This window comes from Megascapheus bottae, chromosome 7 (genome assembly GCF_031878675.1).
Source record: "Megascapheus bottae isolate mThoBot1 chromosome 7, mThoBot2.hap1, whole genome shotgun sequence".
NCBI lineage: Eukaryota > Metazoa > Chordata > Mammalia > Rodentia > Geomyidae > Megascapheus > Megascapheus bottae.
The window spans coordinates 64,825,069-64,843,246 of record NC_143515.1 but is presented as its reverse complement, the minus strand read 5'-3'; the positions used below and the strand labels follow the sequence as shown (position 1 = coordinate 64,843,246).

Genomic DNA, 18,178 nt, shown 5'->3' with positions numbered 1-18,178 from the left:
CTTCTAAACAAAGCTGGTAATGGGAATTTCAATGCTGTGTCACCTCCTAGCCTACTCTATATATGTCCACCTTAGTTGTAAGGGGTCTGTGATCAAGGACAATGCCATTGAATGAAAGATCTGGTCTAGGCCCATCCCCATCTGTACCAATTTCCTGCTCTTATCTGCATGAACTCCAGCAAGGCACCTGGGGAGAGGGCTCTTTGCCCTTCTACCTTTGTTCTACTTGTCTGTGAAACTAGAGAATACATTTGGATTCATTCATTCTTGTGAGGATGAAATGATGTCATTGTCATGTAAAACAGAAGACTCTTTATGCATGAAATAAATATATTCTCCCCCCCCCCCCCAGTAAGGCCATTATAGCTGGTTGCCAGTGGCTCATAACTGTAATCCCAGCTACTCAGGACACTGAGGCAAGCCTGGGCAGGAAAGTCTGTGAGACTTTTCATCTCCAATTAATCCCCCCCACCCCCTCCCCGCCACCCAACTGGATGTGTGCTTAAGTGGTAGAGCATTAGCCTTGAGTGAGAAAGCTTAGGGACAGTGCCCAAACCTTGAGTTCAAGCTCCAGTACTGGCAACAACAACAATCACAACCATCACGACATCAGCAAAAGGCCAACACTTGGAGGGAGAGCTCATTGTGAGATCTATGTTCCGACTGACTTTTGAACCCCAAGGCAAAATAGGCCCTGGGACTGAAAAGAGTGTTTAAAATTTAGCAGGCCCTCCCTCAAGTAGTGCATCTTGCAGCCTTCTAGAATTGCGGTTGGTTTTCCCACCATCTTTAGGGCAAAGATGGTAACTTGTGTCTCCGGGGGTGACAGGCAGCAGGGTGACCCTGTTTGTCAGTTGGTCATAGCTCCTTCTGCTGGAGCTGTGCCTCTGGCTGGGATTTGTCCTGGGTGCGACTGACCCGGGCCTCAGGCTGCAGTCCATGGCCCAGCACGTAGAGCTCGGGGGGAGATGCTTGCCTGGCACTACCACCTTGCAGTTCTAGTACACAGGGGCTTCTGTGCCAATGTGTTGTGTCTTGTTTAGAGCTCTCCACACTGCCATCTCCACTGTCAAGAAAAAGGACAAGGACAGGTCATGCAGCAGGTCTCTGTTCTTCCTTCCAGTTCTTCCTGGTTCCCTACTCTCCTCTGTTTGCCCCACCCCACCACTCTCCCACAGCCAGGCCCAGTCACTTACCCTTGGCACCAGGCCTCTGCCCGCCCTTATCAGGCTTGCCAGGCTGGGCCTTCCTGGCTGCGCCCTTGCCTGCGTGCTGGAAGTAGCTCCCAGCCCTTCTGCTGGCAGGTTGAGTCCTGTCCAGCTCCCTATGTGCAGGTTCCTGCTGCTTGGAACAAAGCAACTGAGCTCTGGGAGCTGGGCCTTTACTGTGTTTTGAAAATACTTCTTGTTAGGAAAGGGTGAGGCTTGGTAAGTTGAATTAAAAGCAACAAGACAGTAAAGCAAACATAACAAACCAAAGCAAAAAAAAAAAAAAAAGCACCCCAGATCCCCAAACCAAACCAAACCACAAGAAAAAAACCTGCTCTGTAGCTGCTGCCACCCTTCTCCTGAATGGAATAAGACAGGACCTGTTTGGCTCAGCCTCACCCAGCAGTTGACTAGAACAGAACTTCCCAGCTACTGAGAACGATACAGCTAAGGAGGGCTGTGCATGCAGAAGGGACCTCTTCCCGGGAAGCCCAGTCTGACGGGGCATACTTCAGAAAAGCAGTACAGAGGGTATCTTAGGGCACGGAGCACGTCTGCATGGATGGCACCAGCTCTGAAACCCACAGGCTGGCCTTCGGATTCCTGGTAAAGGCTGGAGTCTGGCTGCCTGAGTTCGAGTCCTGGCTCTTTCACTTACCAGTTGTAAGCCCTGTAACATGTTCATCAGCATTTCTCCAGGACTGCTAAAATGACAGCCATAAGAACACCTATCTCATCAGGCATCGAAGATGTCAGTACAAGAGGAAACAGAGTTGTTTTGTTTTATTTTGTGTGTGCTTCAGCCATGAGACTTGCACTCAGGGCCTGAGCACTGTCCCTTAGCTTTTTCACTCAAAGCTGGTGGTGTTCTACCACTTGAGCCACAGCTCCACTTCCACCTTTTCAAAACTTGTTATTATAAAAGTGATATATTTCTAAAGGTGATAGAGGGGTTATAGTTAGATAAGTCAGATGATCAGTGTATTTCTTTTTTGGATAATGCCAGCTCTTCTCTCATTCTGTCCCAGTTTTTCTCCTTCTGTCCCCACTCACAAATTGTAGAGTTCATTTCCACCATCGTATCCAATGAATGCCACTGCTGCATTTACTTCCAGCGTTTTGATAGTTAATTGGAGATGAGTCTCATAGGCTTTTCTGCCTGACCTGGCTTTGAGCCTCAGTGCTCTAATCTCAGCCTCTGAATGTGGCTAGCATTACAGGTATGAGCCAGTGGCGCCCAGATATAACCTTAGTATATAAGCCGCATAAGCATGCTCAATGAATTGATAACTGTCACCATGGTATTGTTTTGTACAGCACCATAAATAGGAAGTCATACCTGGAATAGGGTCCAGGGGCCACTATCACAGATAGACACCAAGGGCTCAGAGAGTTTGGGCCTTGGTAACTACTTTGGGGTTGTATCCTAGCAGCTCCCACAAGGGGTCAGCTGGCACTGAGCAGCCTCTGGCTATCTGCTCTAACTTGTTGCATAACCTTGGGGCAACCATGTCTGCATCCCTGTGACTGCTTGCCCATAGGCAGGATAGCAGAAAATGAAGCTTACCTTCCACAGAGACACCAAAGCTCAGAGCTATTACAGCCAGTATGCTTCTTTTTCAGGCACTAAGTTCCTATCTTGGGGTGCTGATGGGAGAGGGATGAGCATTTTCCCACCAGGCACTGGTAGTTGAAATGGCTTAGAGGTGTGGGCATACTGACAGGCAGGAAGTGACCTTCTACCTGACCTTGATTGTACTCTTCTCTCAAGCTACAAGTGCCTCCCCACCACATATTGGGATCAGGACATAAAACAACCTTTTGGATGCCCTGTATCCAGGAGAAGCTTGAGGACTGGGCTTTATTTTCTTCTTGAACAATTTTTATGTTCTTGAGCAAGTTTATAGCTCCTGCTGTTTTAAAATGTTAGTGTTTTTAATTAATGCCATTTTATTGTCCCTGTTCTTTCAAGCTCTTCTACTGAAGGGCACAGTTTTAGAAATCTAATAACGGAATAAGCAGTTAGTGTGAAGAATAATGCATTAACATTTATAGAGATTCTTAGATGAAATCCACTGGTGCTGTAGGAAGCTCATTTATATGTAAAAAAAGAGCAACATTACATTAGGATTCTTGCAGAAAATAATCAATATTTCATTTCTTTCAAGTGGCTAGAGAAGTTTATATAACTATTATAATGCATAACTTTCCTGAGATAACATCCTTATTTAAAATTGATTGCTGCGTATTTTGTAAGAAAAAAAATGATCATTTATGCCTGGACAGATTGTGAAATCTTCGATGGCTATCATTTGGGTAGAAATTAACTGCTGGTTTACATGAGGCAGACAGGCAAATGCTGGTCTAGCTTTGTCTTATCTGGCGTCAGGATGCATCGCATTAATAAGTTTTCTAATTGACATGTTCCCCATGGATTCTGCAAAATTATCACCAAGCATATGAGTCCTTTTAACAGTCCTGCAATGGCTGTACTGACTTTTATTCCCTTACAGGTGTGCCTAGATCTGTCTGTAGGTGGTGTTAGTGACACACAAGCCACTATCCCTCCTAAGAAAAGTGCACTAGAAATTCATTCGGCCAGGCCAGGTAGGGAAGCCTTGTGGCTGGATTCTGGTGCCGAGTGCTCATGAGCATTCTTTATCTACAAGCCTCCCAAGGTGGTGGAGTGCAGCCAAGTCCTTGGGGCTAGGGCAAGTCAGACATTTCTTCCAGGATGAGCCAATCACAAAATGAGGTCTGCAGACTCCTGGGTACATGAGAGATAATTCAAGAGGGCTCGTCAGGTTCAAACGATTTCCCAATTTGAAAATGTTATTTGCTCTTTGCTCTCATTCTCTTGGGAATGCGGGGTAGGGATGTTTCTGGCATCTACCAGACTGTGCAAAAAGAGGTCTGAGAATTCAGCTGTCTCCCTTCTAAGCCAGACATTAGTGAGATTCGCAAAAATGTAAGACAGTGTTATTCTTTTTGCTAATTAGTTTTTAAAGAAACTATACATTATTATTATTATTCATTGGCCAGGCATGAGTGGTTCCCATCTGTAATCCTAATTACGCAGGAGTCTGAGATCTGAAGATGGTTGTTCAAACCCAGTCTGGGCATACAAAATTGAAAGACTGTTATCTCTAATTAACCAGTAAAAGCCAGAAGTGGAGCTGTGGCTCAAGTGGCAGCATGCTAATCCTTGAGCACAAAAGCACAGAGATAATGCCAGGTCCTGAATTCAAGCCTCAGGAGAACACACACACACACACACACACACACACATACACACACACACACACGCGCCTTTTGGCCAGGCATAGTGGTGTTCTTATCACTCAGGAGGTTGAGACAGGATGATGATGAGTATAAAATCAGTCTGGGCTATGTAGTGAGATTCTCTCTCAAAACAACAACAAAATACTTTTTTTTTTTTTTTTGTCAGTCATGGGTCTTGAATTCTGGGCCTGCGCATTGTCCCTGAGCTCTTTAGCTCGAGGCTACTGCCTTACCCCTTGAGCCACAGTGCCACTTCCGGTTTTCTGGTGGTTAGAGATAAGTCTCAGAGACTTATCTCAAAGCCCATACTGGCTTTGAACTGCCTCCTGAGTAGCTAGCTAGGATTACAGGCATAAGCCACCGTGCCCGGCTCAAAATAATATTTTTTAATGGGAATATATTATTTGTGTGAACATAGAATGGGTCTATTCTTTAAAAACAATCATTTGAAATATTTATCAGTTCTCAGTTTTAACTTTGAACACAGTAAAAGTAAGTAGATATAAATACTCTTTGGGGTGCTCAGTGAATTTTAGGTGTTAGGAGGATCCTGGAACCACAGAGAGAACCTCTTAGTGAATGAGAGATACCAGAATCTGGCTTCTGCTTCTAGGCCTGTATGCATTGATCAGGCCATCAGGGCAGGTTGATTTACTCCATTTTCTCACCTGTCAGAGAAGTGGAACTCAACTTTATGTCAGATAAAACCATTCACTCATGGTCAAGGGGAGAGCAGGCTGCAAACCCCATACCTCTTACAGCATCATTTGAGAACTTCCTCCAGGCTAGGAATGGTGGTAGCCAGAAGCACTTCTTACCTGCTACAGCCAGACTGAGACTCCCAAGAACCAGGCAACAGAAGAGGGGCTCTGGGGTGGTGGTGGGGAGCTGTCTTTCTGATGAACGGCAGGGGGTTGAGGGCATTCAGAACCATCCTCTTCTGCAAATCTGCCCTTGGCCGTGGCCCTGAGCCACTCCCCCAGCATCCTACAGGCCCTGGTGGTGGAGCCAGTGGGTGGACTGCTGAGGATGTTGATTTAGCTTCAAAGAGAGAGGCAGTGGCTGGGAAGAATATGGAACTTGTGTTCTCAGATGCTTTGGCATCATTTCCTTCAGGGTCCCTCGTGTCCCTGTGCCCCTGAGAAGGGGATGCTGGTGGGGATGGGGAGAGATGTGCAGGATGGTGGGAGGCCTTGTACTGAGCAGGTGGGCTCCCTGGGAGGGAGCTGGGCAGCTTGTGCTGGGGTGGTGGGGAAGGTTGTTTCTTTGTGGTTTGTGGGCTTAGTGTCCTGGGGCTCATGGATGGGCTGGGGACTCCAGGGCTGAGGGGTGGGCTAGGAGAGCTGAAGACAGAGGGGAGGCGTGGCTGGGCAGGTCTTTGAGATGCAGGCATGCATTGCTGCTTTTTGTCTGCCTGAGAGAGCCCATGGGTTCTTGGGGGAGAGGCCTTTCTGACTATGGGGAGATGACTCCCAGAGGACTCAGGAGAATGTGTTGGCCTGGCCAGGCTAGGCTCCATGGTCCTGCTTTGCCCAGCCATGAGGCTGGTATGGTGCCCAGGGGGTGCCTTCCTGGGATGCCTGGAGGCCCGAACAACCTCTGCTTGCACCTGACTCTGAGCCCCAGCTTCCAGGTGTGGCTTGGGGCTGGCTCCTGGTGTGTGGCTCAGATCTGGGGTGAGCTTTCTGGGATTGCTGCCACTTCTGTTGCTTCCTGGCCCTGGGCCACGCAACTTTGGGGGGCTGGCAATGGCCTTACTGGGCAGCAAGTCAGTGGGGCTCATGGAGATGCTCAGCCTTGCAGAAGGCCATGCTCGGGGAGGGCCTGCCTCTTTTTGCTCTGAGGTTGGGGTCTCTTCAGGAGAGTGCCCTGCCAGCTTGCTGCCATCTGGGGGCTCCAGAGAAGCGAATGAATTGTCCATGAGGACTTCTAGAGGTGGCGGAGGGAGGTCCTCAGGATCGCCTGTGGTCTCACAGTCTACCTCCTCACTCTTGGATGCTTCTGTTGGAGGTAAATGGGGGCAGATAGGTGCTAAAGGCCTCCAGGCTGTCCCCACCTTGAAACCATCTCTTCGTGTGGTGGGGGAAATTTGGGGCTTTGGATACAAAGGGGCAAGTCCTCTGTATATAGGAAATCTGGGGGGTATGGTGGGAATCCCCCACTTCTTCAAGCAGGGGCTTGACCCTGAGTTCCTGAGGTCCCCCAGCGCCATCAGGTTCTTAGAAGGACTAAAAGTTTCAATGAGTTTCTTGACTGATGCTCTACTAGGACAGTCCCCACTGCCTCTGTCCTTGGTCCTGGCAGTAGTGCCATCCTCACTGGAGGGGGTGGCATTCGGCACCTTGTCAGCTTTCCTCCGCCAGAGCTGTTCCCCTTCAGAGTGGGGGCTGCGTTTGTGTAGGAAGCTCTTGTCCTGACTGGGCAGGATGCTGAAGTTTCTGGTGAGGGAGGCCTTGAACTTGCTGATGGTGCTGCTGGAGCTGGCTTTGTGGCTGTGTTGGGTTCCCAGTGTCGCTGCCCTGGGCTGCAGAAGCTGCTCCTGGCTCTGCCCCTCCCGAGTAGTACCCAGGGAATAAAACAGGTCCAACCTCTGGCTGAGATCTCTCTGGACCCTCTGTAGCTCCTGGAGTGTGGGATCTTCCATGTGGCTCTTCAGACAGCCCTCTGACTGGGACCTCCTCTGTCTCTCAGGGGTCCTCCTGCTGCCGCTGACAGTGGTAGGCCTCGGCGGGACCAGGGTCCTACCAGCTTCCTCCTCCTCCTCAGCCCAGTCTTGGTGGCCAGAAGATATAGGAACAAACTTGATCTTTTCACTGATGGCTGCTTTCATCTTCAGAATCATTTCCTGGGCCTGAGGGTTCTTAAATGTCTTGGAGTGCGGCTGAAATAGGCTCTCCTGGCCAGCAGGCGAAGACTGGGGTCTGGAGGACTGTGGAGTGCTTTCCTGCTCTGCGCACAGACTTGTGTGACTAGTGTCGCCTTCCTCCTCGGAGCTGCTGTCTTGACCTTCACTGAGGGACAGAGCACCTACCAACTTGGAGCTTGAAGGTAGATGTGCTTCCATGGGGACCCCAATCTCCAGGGAGCCCCATGCCATGCTTTTACCTGCCACAAAAGGCCTGGGAGTGGCAGTTTCTGAGCCTGTGCTGGAAGGGCCTGATGTCCTTGCTTCACTCTGAGCTACAGGATGGACCTTAGCCATAGCCGGTCTGGACAGTGGGCAGTCCTGTGGTCTGTCTGATCCTGTCCAGAATGGACTTTGCTGCCAGCCATGTCCTGACAGTCTGGCCTCCACGTGCGGGGCCATCCCTGGCTCCCACTCTCCAGGATCTGATGCCAAGTCCCAGCTGCCTTGCTTGCCCAGCTTGTCTGCACACTGCACCGTTTCACTATCAGCACCAATGCCACTGTCCTCAGAGCACAGGGGTGGACCCTGCCACCCAGGGTCCCGATGGCCACCGGCCAGGCTCTCTAGCTGTCCCAGAGCCCTCAGGAGGTGTTCCTCCACACCCCTTTGTGTGCTCAGCTTCCTCTCCAGGTGGCTGGCTGTGGAATGGAGGTAGTTGCTGGAACCTTCCAGGAAGCTGCCCGTGAGAGAGGCCACCGTGCCATGGAGCACCTGTAGCTTGCTGACTGTGTACTGTAACAGCTGTTGAAAGAGGTCTGGCTGCTCTGAGGCATCTCCTTTCTTCAATGGCCAGGTCAGATCCTCCCTAATGGCCCGGACGAGCACTTCCCCATTGGTGGCGATCTCCCCCCACAGCCGGCTGGCCTCCTCGAAGCACAGCAGCAGGAAGCGGAGCATAGGCTGTAGCAGCTCTCGGGTCTGGCTGGCCTGATGCATGAGGTGCAGTATTGCTTCGTACCTGGAGAGGCTGGAGTGCAGGTAGGCGTAGGCCTGCTGGTGGGCTTTTACCATGGGCTCAGGGAAGTCCACTTTGTGCTCTGACCCGGGAGCAGGTGGGATAGCTTGGCAAGCATGGCTCTGATTGCCTGACTGGTATGATGGCTTTGAGGTATCCTGGGTAGTACTCTCTTCATTCTCTTCCCCTCCGGTCCCATAGGAGTCCCCCATCTTGCCTGGAATGCCGTTAGCTATAAGGCTCTGTGATTTGTTCAGCCTGGATGGAGAGGTTCGGCCTGTAGGGATCAGCCCTTCCCTCTCCCCTACATGCAGACAGAGACCATCAGTCACTGTCTGAGACCTCTTAGTGCTTGGTGGCTCCTCTGTCTGCCTCTGTCCCTGGAGCAGGCTCCCTCGGGGGGCATAGCAGGTGGAACTTTTAACTAACAGAGGGATGGATCCACCTCCACCATTCCCCTGATGCCCTGGCAAAATTGCTTTGGGCTTTTTCAGAAACTGAATGCCACTCTTTGCGACGCTGTTCACAACATCACTGTGGGAAGGTGTGCACCCCATGGTTTCAGCCGGCAGTCACCTCCCGCCAACAGCTGTCACGATTGCCCGAGTCACCTTGGAAAAGGAAGCAAAAGACAGTCTTACTAGTCCATCCTGCCAAATCCAGATCGGCAGCCTTTGAAGTCCAGGATGCAAGGGAGGAAAGTTGAAGTCAGCTTTCTTTACTTCCTCGGCCAGTGGTGACGAGGGAAGTTGAATCAGCCATCTAGCTGTCCTACGTTTTGAACCCTGTGCTGGTAGTGAGCCTTGGGACAGTTATGGAGGAGCTGTGTTGAGGACTACGGGCCCCTGTTTGCTCCTGTCCTGACAGATGTGGATGGCAAGTGGGAGCTTTAAGCCTATTAGGTTAATCATGCCCTAGCCAGTCAGCACTCAGTGTGTTCCAATATAGAACTTCTCATCATTTGCTATCTTGGGAAGCGGATTATTTTGGCACGTGCTTCTGCTTTTAATTCTGTTCTGACGCCTTGCCATATGAAGCCTAGAGAAATGAGCTGTAATTGCACACACACACACACACACACACACACACACACACACACACACACACACACACAAAGAGCTCTGGAAGAGATGATGCATTTGTGGCAGACAATCTCAGGCTTGCAAGATTATAGATCCAGGGAAAGATGTGAACTTCATAGTTTGTGAAGGGCAAATCAACCAATTGCGCTCCAACTTTACTGTTATCGAGCAGACCCTCAAAGACACAACGGGTACTGTTGTCTCTGCAGCTTGTTCAATTAAACCGCCCAGCCAGAGTGATGGACAGCCTCTCCAGATAATAAGACAATGACTGAGGAAGACAGGGTCACATTCTTCCATGTGAGAAAATCGAGTTAGGTAGCAGGAAAGCCATCTTTCTTGGTCTGGAGGATAGGAAAACTTACTGCCACAGAATAGGTTTAAGTTGGTCACTGTGGGCCATGGTAACTCGGGGGGGGGGGGCATGCTGTGCTGGGAAGAGGCTTTTGATTAAATCTTTCTCCTAGGAAAGCCAGCGCCAGCCTGGGCAGTGGAGAGTTATTAGTTATTAGAAGTAGAACTCCAGGGAGACAATGTACTTTTCTTTTCAAGCACATCTTTCACTCAAGCTGAGAATGCTACTCTTGCCCTTGGCTAAGGGTGGCAGCTGCCAGTTTTGAAATCCCTTTTAAATTTTTTTTTTCCTGTCAGGAAAGTCTAGAGCAAAAATCTGGAGAGGGGGATGTGGGTTTAGATACCAGCTCTTGCTTTGTGTTGAAGTCATTTAACTTGGTTGAGGCAGAGGCCACCTTCCCCCCACCTTTGTTCCTTTGTTTTTCTCTGTTTCTTCTAGTTTTGCTCTGTCTCTCAGGTTGGCATCCAATTCTTGAACTCATGATCCTTTTGTTTTAGCCTTGAATGCTGGGATTACCAGCATGCTCCACTCTGCCCAGCAGAGGGTTTTTGTTGTTGCTTCTTTCTCCTTTCTTTCTTCTCTGTCTCTCTCCCTCTCTCTCTCTTTTTTTTCTTTTCTTGCCAGTCCTGAGGCTTGAACTCAGGACCTGAGCACCATCCCTGGGCTTTTTCAAGGCTAGAGCTCCACCACTTGAGTCACAGCACCACTTCTGGCTTTTTCTATGTATGTGGTAGTGAGGAATTGAACTTGGGTCTTTGTGCAGGCCAGGCAAGCACTAGGCCAAACTCAGGGCCCTGTTAGTTAGTTTGTTTGTACTAGGTTTTGAGGTTTTGAACTTAGAGCCTTGTACTTATTAGGCAAGTACTGTATTGTTAAGCTTTATAATTTCAACCAAGCAGAGATAATCTTTTTAATTTATCATTTAAAATTTTCTAGACCATTTGTCTTGTGTATAAATTTGTCTGGTTTGGGGAGGGGAAGAGGAAACACAGAAGCAGTGGACAAAGGTTGAACCAATTCAGCATTCACTAGACACTAGGTTGGAAATGAATTATACTACCTGGGAGAGAATAGGAGGGGAGAAAATGAAGGAAGGGATGACACTGTTCAAAAAGAAATGTACTCATTACCTGCCTTGTGTAACTGTAATCCCTTTGTATATTATCTGTACAATAAAGTTTAAAAAATCGTGACAATAGTACCTGATTCATTAAACGCTTGTGGAAACTAAGTCAAATCTATTTGCTAAGTCCTTGTATAGTGAGTACTCAAAAAGAGATTTTTTAAAAGAATTTTTTTCTCTTTTGTAACCTTATTTTCATTTTTTATTAAAGAATTTATTAACAATTTTTATATCATATTTCAAATGTCATATTTAACAAGTATTCAAGAAGGGAGTCTCTATATACAATCATTGGCACTTAGATTTTAAACATAAACTAAAATTAAGCTGAGGACTTGTATGTCATAGATACATATTAATCTTGTAATAAAACATTAGGTCTATAGAGTACATAGCCCATCATAGATTTTATGTCTATATAGTTACGTTTATATCTCCAAGACCATGTCCATAACACTGGGTATCCAAGTATTGAGTCATCACTCAAAAATAGCTTTTTAAAAAAGTTCTTCTTCCTGGAAATGAAACTATTTGTAAAAGTGATAAGAACATTGATTAGCTTGTCAAGAACAGAACTCTAGACGTTTCCTGAATGTTCTGGAAATATTAGTGGGCTCAGATCACCAAATCTGGGCTCCAGAAAACATTGATCACATAAGAGAAAGAATTCAAGGATACACACAGAAGAGAATGAAGCTGGGGCAGGTGAATGAATGCAAAGGAAATTAAAAGAACAAAGTAAGCTCTCCAGATGGGAGGGTGAGCAGGCTCCAGAAGAAGTCAGGGTCTCCTAAGACCTCAAGCTTTAATTGGGGTCTTCAGAAAAGCTTTTATTGGGGTTTGCAGAAAAGGGAGTTGTCTAAAAACCTGGATCGATGTGCCATTAACTTCTGGAGAGTGTGGTAGACATCACTGGCTCCTCTACTAGGTCCTATGAGGGGTGGTTCTTGGTCTTGGTCACCTTGGAAGATCACTTTCCACACCAGAACCCTGTGGTATATCACAGTCTTTCTGTTAATATCAGCAGTCCAACATCCAAGCCATCCTTCTCCGTCCTCAGGTCTCCAACTCCTCATCTCATTCTTGTATCAGAACTGACTGATAAGACTTGGATTGGGAGAATTCCCAAGTCTCCCTTGTCTGCTGGTCTTTCTGTGATCCCAGACTGCACAGCATGGTTCTGTGTTTAGTTCACAATGATCTGTTTTTCTAGGACTTCTCTGCATAATTTCCCTGCTCTGAAACCTAACAATTTCCACCATCTACAGGAGGCTTTCATTTAACTATTCTGCACATTTGGACATCTGGGTTGTTGCCAGTTCTGAATTGTTATAATCAGAAAAAAGGTTGCCTGTTGCATCTCTGAAGTTGCTGAGACTTTTCATTTGCTAGGTTCTGTACAACTAGTAATAATAGTGCTGTCGGGATGTCTTAGAACCAGAAAGGACCTAGAGAGCCACCTCCTAGGCTTGGAGAAGCTAGACACTGGCTGCTGGGGATCTGTGCACAGGCCTGTTGCCAATCACAGCCTTGAGCCCCAGAGTGCATCATTAATAGAGTTCTGTGGTCTGTTTATTTGAAGCAGAACTCAGGGGAAACAGTGAAGCAGTGCCTGGGGGCGAGCTGTGCTAGGCATTGAGATGCTGTTTCATTTGTCACCAGGGTAGGCAGTAAACAGGGAGGCGGAAGAATCATCTTTCCCTTCAGGTCTTGCACGGAACAGAATGAAAGGTTCACCTGAAGAATGCTTTATGCAAAGTTCTGCCCTCTTGGGAATTGAATTCGTGCTTGAATTATCCTTGTGAAAAACCTTTGCTCCGAGTGGAAAAAATAATAATTTCTCAACCAATGATCAAAAGAAAAGATTTTGCTGGGAGGACCAGCTGTGAGATGCCATTGTACCTCTTGAGTTGTCTTTTTGATTCATATGAATAATTTAGGAAGCTGTTTATACACTGCTATTCATTTTTTCCTTAAGACCAACTTTTAGTTTTCTTCTTCTTCTTTTTTTAATCTATGGTTGCTTCAAATGAAAGCTAAAAGACTTTTTTGGGTGGGGGTGAGAATTGAAAGTGACACTATTTTGGAAAATTGACTTTTAAACATATACCTTAGCTGGTACTGGTGGTTCATACCTGTAATCCTAGCTAGGAGGATCTGAGGAGAGAAGTTAGAAGATAGCCCAGGAGAAAGGTTCTTGAGATTTTCATCTCCAGTAAATCAGCAAAAAACTAGAAGTGGAAGTGTTGCTCAAGTGGTAGAGTTCTAGCCTTGCATGAAAAAGCCAAATGGGAACATAAGAGCCTGAGTTCAAGCCCCAGTGTTGGTGCAAAAAAATGATCCATCAATTCTATTCCTAAGAATTTATTTGAGATTTAAATGTGCAAGTCTCTAAAGTATCTGGTACAAGAATATTCAGAGTACCTATATTCATATTTTTTTTTGTCCGTTGTGGGACTTGAACTCTGAGCCTGGGTTTTGTCCCTGAGCTCTTCAGCTCAAAACTAGTACTCTACCACTTGAGCCACAGCACCACTTCTGGTTTTCTGGTGGTTAATTGGAGAGAAGAGTTTCACAGACTTTAGTGCCCAGGCTGGCTTTGAACTGTGATCCTCAGCCTCCTGAATAGCTAGGATTACAGGTGTGAGCCACTGGCACCAAGCTCATAATCTTCTTAAATTGGAAATAATCTGAATGGTTACTAATAGGACAACAGATAAGTTAAATATTATTATACACTGGAATGCTACACAGCAATGAAAGACCAAATTACTGATACCTATAACATGGGTACATTGAAGTATTGTTATGTTGATAAAGCAGGCATGGGACACATGTCTCACGATTACAATGGTAGTTTCAGCTACTTAGGAGGCTGAGAGACGAGAATCTTGAGTTAGAAGGTAACAGGGATATAGGCAACATAACCATATCCTTCTTGAAGAAAAGACACAAGAGTGTCTATGGCACAAGTCCACCTACATGCAGCTTAAGAACAGACAAAGGAGTAGTTATTACTAGGAGTTGTTGACTCACACCTGTAATTCTAGCTACTCAGGGGGCCTAGATATGAGGACCACAGTTCTAAGCCAGCCTGGGTAAGAAGATCCATGAGACTCATCTCCAATTAACTACCTCCTCACCTCCCCAAAATCGAAGCCAGAAATGGAGCTGCAGTTCAAGTGGTAAAGTGTTAGGCTTGAGTAGAAAAGCTTAAGGACAGTAGCCAGGTTTCAAGTTCAAGCCCTAGGACTGGCACACACACACACACACACACACACACATACACACACACACACACACACACACACACACACAACAAGAGTAATCATTTCTAGGAAGAGCAACTGACTGGTTATAATATGAAGGAATGCATTAGAGCTCTGGAAATGGCTTATATCTCAATATGGGTGGTTGTTACGTGAAAATTCTTCAGTTGAATAGTGAAGCTGTGCACCTTTATGTATTTTACACATATACTCCTAATCGGAATGCAAGATTGTATATTTTGCTTTGTACCAGAAAGAATCCTAGCTATGATATTGTTGGTATTGGATAAGGGTTTCCTGAATTAGTTGTCTGTTGTTGCATAACAAATCACCCTAAAGTATTATCTCAGTTTCTGTGGGTTGGGAATTTGGGAGCAACTCAGGTGGGTAGTTCTGGCAGAAACCTAATGAGGTTGTGGGCTAGATATTTACTCGGGATGTGGACATGTGAAGGTGTGTGCCGATGGTGGCCAGGGGAGTGTGTTCACATGGCTGTGGAAGCAGAACCTCAGCTGGCTGGTTTGTTTGGCTGTCATTGTTCTTACCTGACAAGACAACCGCAGTAAGCTGTGGAGCTACAACACTGCAGGCATTCTCTGCGGCCGAGCTGCTGCACTGACAAGCATTCCCCAGGATGGGGTTGCAGCCCTACAGTTTCTGATGACTAGGAGCAGAAGGATTGCCACGCCTGAAAGACTATAGCAAAAACGGGCACCAAGAACAGCAAAACCAACAAACCAAACCAAAGCATCAAAACAAAACAAAACTCCTCTTTCTTGGCTCACAGGTGTCTGTCCTTTCCCTGAACACTCACTGGGAAATGAGGAATAAATGTATAGAACAAATACACCAGGCACAGTAGACTTATCCTGGGACCTCATGTGACTTTACTCATCCCTTAAGCACTACCGCCAAATAGTCATGAGAAGATGATGTGCTTTTCTCTGGCCTTATACCTCTTAGATTTCCTCCGTGTGCCTCAGGCCTCTTCCCACGCCTCTTCAGTGTTTCACAGGAAACAGCTCAGTGGGAGACCAGAACCAGAGTCCATAATCCTTCACCTCCCGAGGTGTACCACTGGAAAGGAGGTGGTGGTGGTAGAAGGGGGTGGGGCAGGGGGGGAGGTAGAGTTTGGAGAGAAGATGAGGCGGGTCATATAGAATGTGGAGCTCTCTGTGGTCCACCTCTTATTTCAAGGCCTCATCTGAAGGTCCCCAAGAGAAGAAAGAGGTTCTGGTATGTGTCTTCCTTCCTGGTCATAGCCTGAAGTTGGGGAGCGAGGAGGTTTAGCAAGTCTTGGGAGGATTAGGAATGGTGTCCAAGTATAAAAGATGGGAGGTGGACTCTCCTCATCCCAGTGACAAGGATTGGGGGACACCTACAAAGTCCTGAGGCTTCCACATAAAAACAAAATTTCATACAGAAAGAGAGCAGAGAGCAATAGTGAGTCGTAACATAATAAGGAGAGGGAGCCAGGTGGGAGCAGAGTAAGGGGAGACCCTTGTGTCCTTGGTGTCACCTATGCCACCTCTCAATGGAGCATCAGCTACCTGGGACACCCCAGAACCAGACAGGGCAAAATGAGACCAAGAAGGGCACCTAGTAATGTAAGCCCTGAGAAGCTCAGAATTAATTCCAGGGAAGAAGAGGGGGGGAAAAAAGACTGAGAAAGAGTTTTAAACTCAACTGTGACTAAATTATAAAGTTGAATTGACTAAGACATGACTGGATTTGAATGCATTTATCTGAAAGTGGCTAATTTTCTCTGCTTTGAGGCAAAATGGAGACTCAAGGTAGAGAAATTACGCTCAATTATAGGAAAATAGAGAAAATCACATTTTTTTTTCTGCATACTCAAGTCAGTGACTGTGAAATGTGTCCTGGCTCCAATAATTATAGGCAGCCAGGTGTCAGTAAAATCTCAAGAATAGACCAAGGAATTGTTATGCGCTGTTCTTTCAGGTAATAACCTGATGAGAGGCTGTAACTCAAAAGAGCCATGCAGTGTCTTATCATCTTAAATCATGGTGAAATCCATAAGAGTTTCTGCTCAAAGTGTTCTCTTTGTATTGCAAAGCAGAGCTGAGTTTTCATGAAGTGGGAATTGTGTATACATAATATATAATATAAATATATATGCTGTATGTATTTTTTTCAGTGTTCTAAGGATGCTCATTCTAGATTATAACTGTGTGACTAACAGGGAGTGACTGGGACAATGCAGGTAAGGCAGAATCTCCTGGTTGTCCCTGCTGGTCCACTCTCCCTTCCTACTGAGCTCTGTTGTCCTCCCAGACTCTGGTCCACCCTCCATGCTGGGCTCCACCCCTCTCCCAGGCTAGGGAGGCAGAGCCCTGGGGTGAGTCACTCTAGAGGCTTGGGTGGGAAGGAGCAGAGAGGAAGGGAGAAGAGTGAGTCCAGATATTTGGATATTGATCCCTTTACTTACTGGTTGTGATTTCTCTGGCTTCCTCTAGAAAGCAGTTTCCTGCAAGGAACTCTCTCCAGACAGCTATATTCTGTGAGCTCCGAAAATTGCATGCACACTCTTTCTCTGTCCCACTCTCTCTGTCTCTTTCCATCTCTGTCTGTATGTCTCTTTCTGCCCTTGTTTTCAGGATGGGCTAGTCATGTTTTATTACTATAAGCCAAGAACAAACACAGTCCCTTCCCAAGATTCCTAAAACTTTGCCCATACTCTTGAAAATTGTGTCTTTATTAAACTCTCCTTTAATTACCTATTGAGTGTAATGTGATTTGGGCTGATACATTAGAGACAGTTATAAGAAGTCCTGACCTACCTGCCTGTCTCTGGGGGTGGTCCACAGTGTCACATATGTGGCAATACCACCTGGCATAGGCTAGAGACCTCAGTGAAGGGAGTGACAATTTCTTATGTGGCCTGCTAGCTCTTACACAACTTCTGGAGTTGTGTTCAGGATTCGGAATATTCTTTGAGATCTTTCAACTATTAGGGTTGTGATTATAAATGGTAATTATAGTTATAAACATGAAAAAAGACACTAGAGCATTTATACTAAGAGATCAATTTTCTTAATTACTGAAGAGCTATCTGTCCATCAGCCTCGATTGCTCTCTGTGGGAATTGAACCTAGGACCTTGTGTATACTAGACAAGGACTCTACTACTTGAAAATATCTCCAACCCCTTTGATTTTGAGACAGTCTCCTATCTACCCTCGAGCAGGCTGCGGTTGAACTTGTGATTTTCCTGTTTCTGCCTCCCAAGTAGCCCAGATTACAGGTGTGTACCACCATTTCCCACTCTGCTTTTTAGAGTGAGCAATAAGCACTTCTAGGCTAAGGGCTTCTATGTCGTCAACAAAGGCTGAGAATTCATGTTTGGACTGAAAGAGGCCAGGGAGGAATCACTTGACCTGCTTAGCTTCTTCGACAGAAGTGTCGATTCCCTCCAGCCCTAGACCATGGTTTTCTACTGTTTGAAGAAAGTTCAAGAAGCTCTAAGGCCTCCTTCACTCTGATAGTACTTAACAGAGTGATTCATCTTCAATTTCTCCCATGTACCTTTGGTCATTGACGTTTTATTTTTCAATAGATCACCTGAATAGCTGGAATTTTTCTTTCTCTTCCTCTCCCCTCCCCTTCTTTCCTTTTTCTTTTCCTTCCTTCCTTCCTTCCTTCCTTCCTTCCTTCCTTCCTTTGTTCTTTCTCACTTTCTCTTCCCTTTCCTCCTCTCTCTCTCTTCTTTCTCTGTCTTTTTCTTTCTTCTCTCTGAGGGAGTTGGGGCATTGTGCCATGTGTGCCTCAGGCTTACTTTTATTGTATGGAGACTACAAAATTGCCCTATCAATGGTATCTAGTTTTTGTCAAAAATTTACTACAAACTGAGCAGCTCTAGGGCTGACACTGGAGTGCTCTTCTTGAGCATGAAGTGGTGGCTATTCTGTCTGCAGAAGAGAAGGCCAAAGTGTCTACTCCCCTGCTCTGATCTGAAAACACGTATTAGAGAGCACAG

General features: G+C 46.5%; 1 protein-coding gene across 1 annotated transcript; it reads right to left on the bottom strand.

The window, feature by feature from the left end:
• Nucleotides 1-776: 776 nt before the first annotated feature.
• Pcare (photoreceptor cilium actin regulator) lies at nt 777-8,910 on the bottom strand. Its single transcript, XM_090337584.1, has 2 exons — nt 5,309-8,910; nt 777-1,066 (listed from the first exon to the last, which is right to left on the bottom strand). The coding sequence occupies exons 1-2, from the start codon at nt 8,908-8,910 to the stop codon at nt 859-861; spliced, it is 3,810 nt and encodes a 1,269-aa protein (XP_090193710.1). The 3' UTR covers nt 777-858.
• Between the last annotated feature and the right edge of the window lie 9,268 nt (nt 8,911-18,178).

Coding starts and splice junctions, on each gene's coding strand:
- Pcare (XM_090337584.1), bottom strand. CDS start 8,910: ATGGGGTGCACACCTTCCCACAGTGATGTTGTGAACAGCGTCGCAAAG. Junction 1,067..5,308: donor TCTCAGTCTGGCTGTAGCAG/GTAAGAAGTGCT, acceptor TTTTCTTGACAG/TGGAGATGGCAGTGTGGAGA.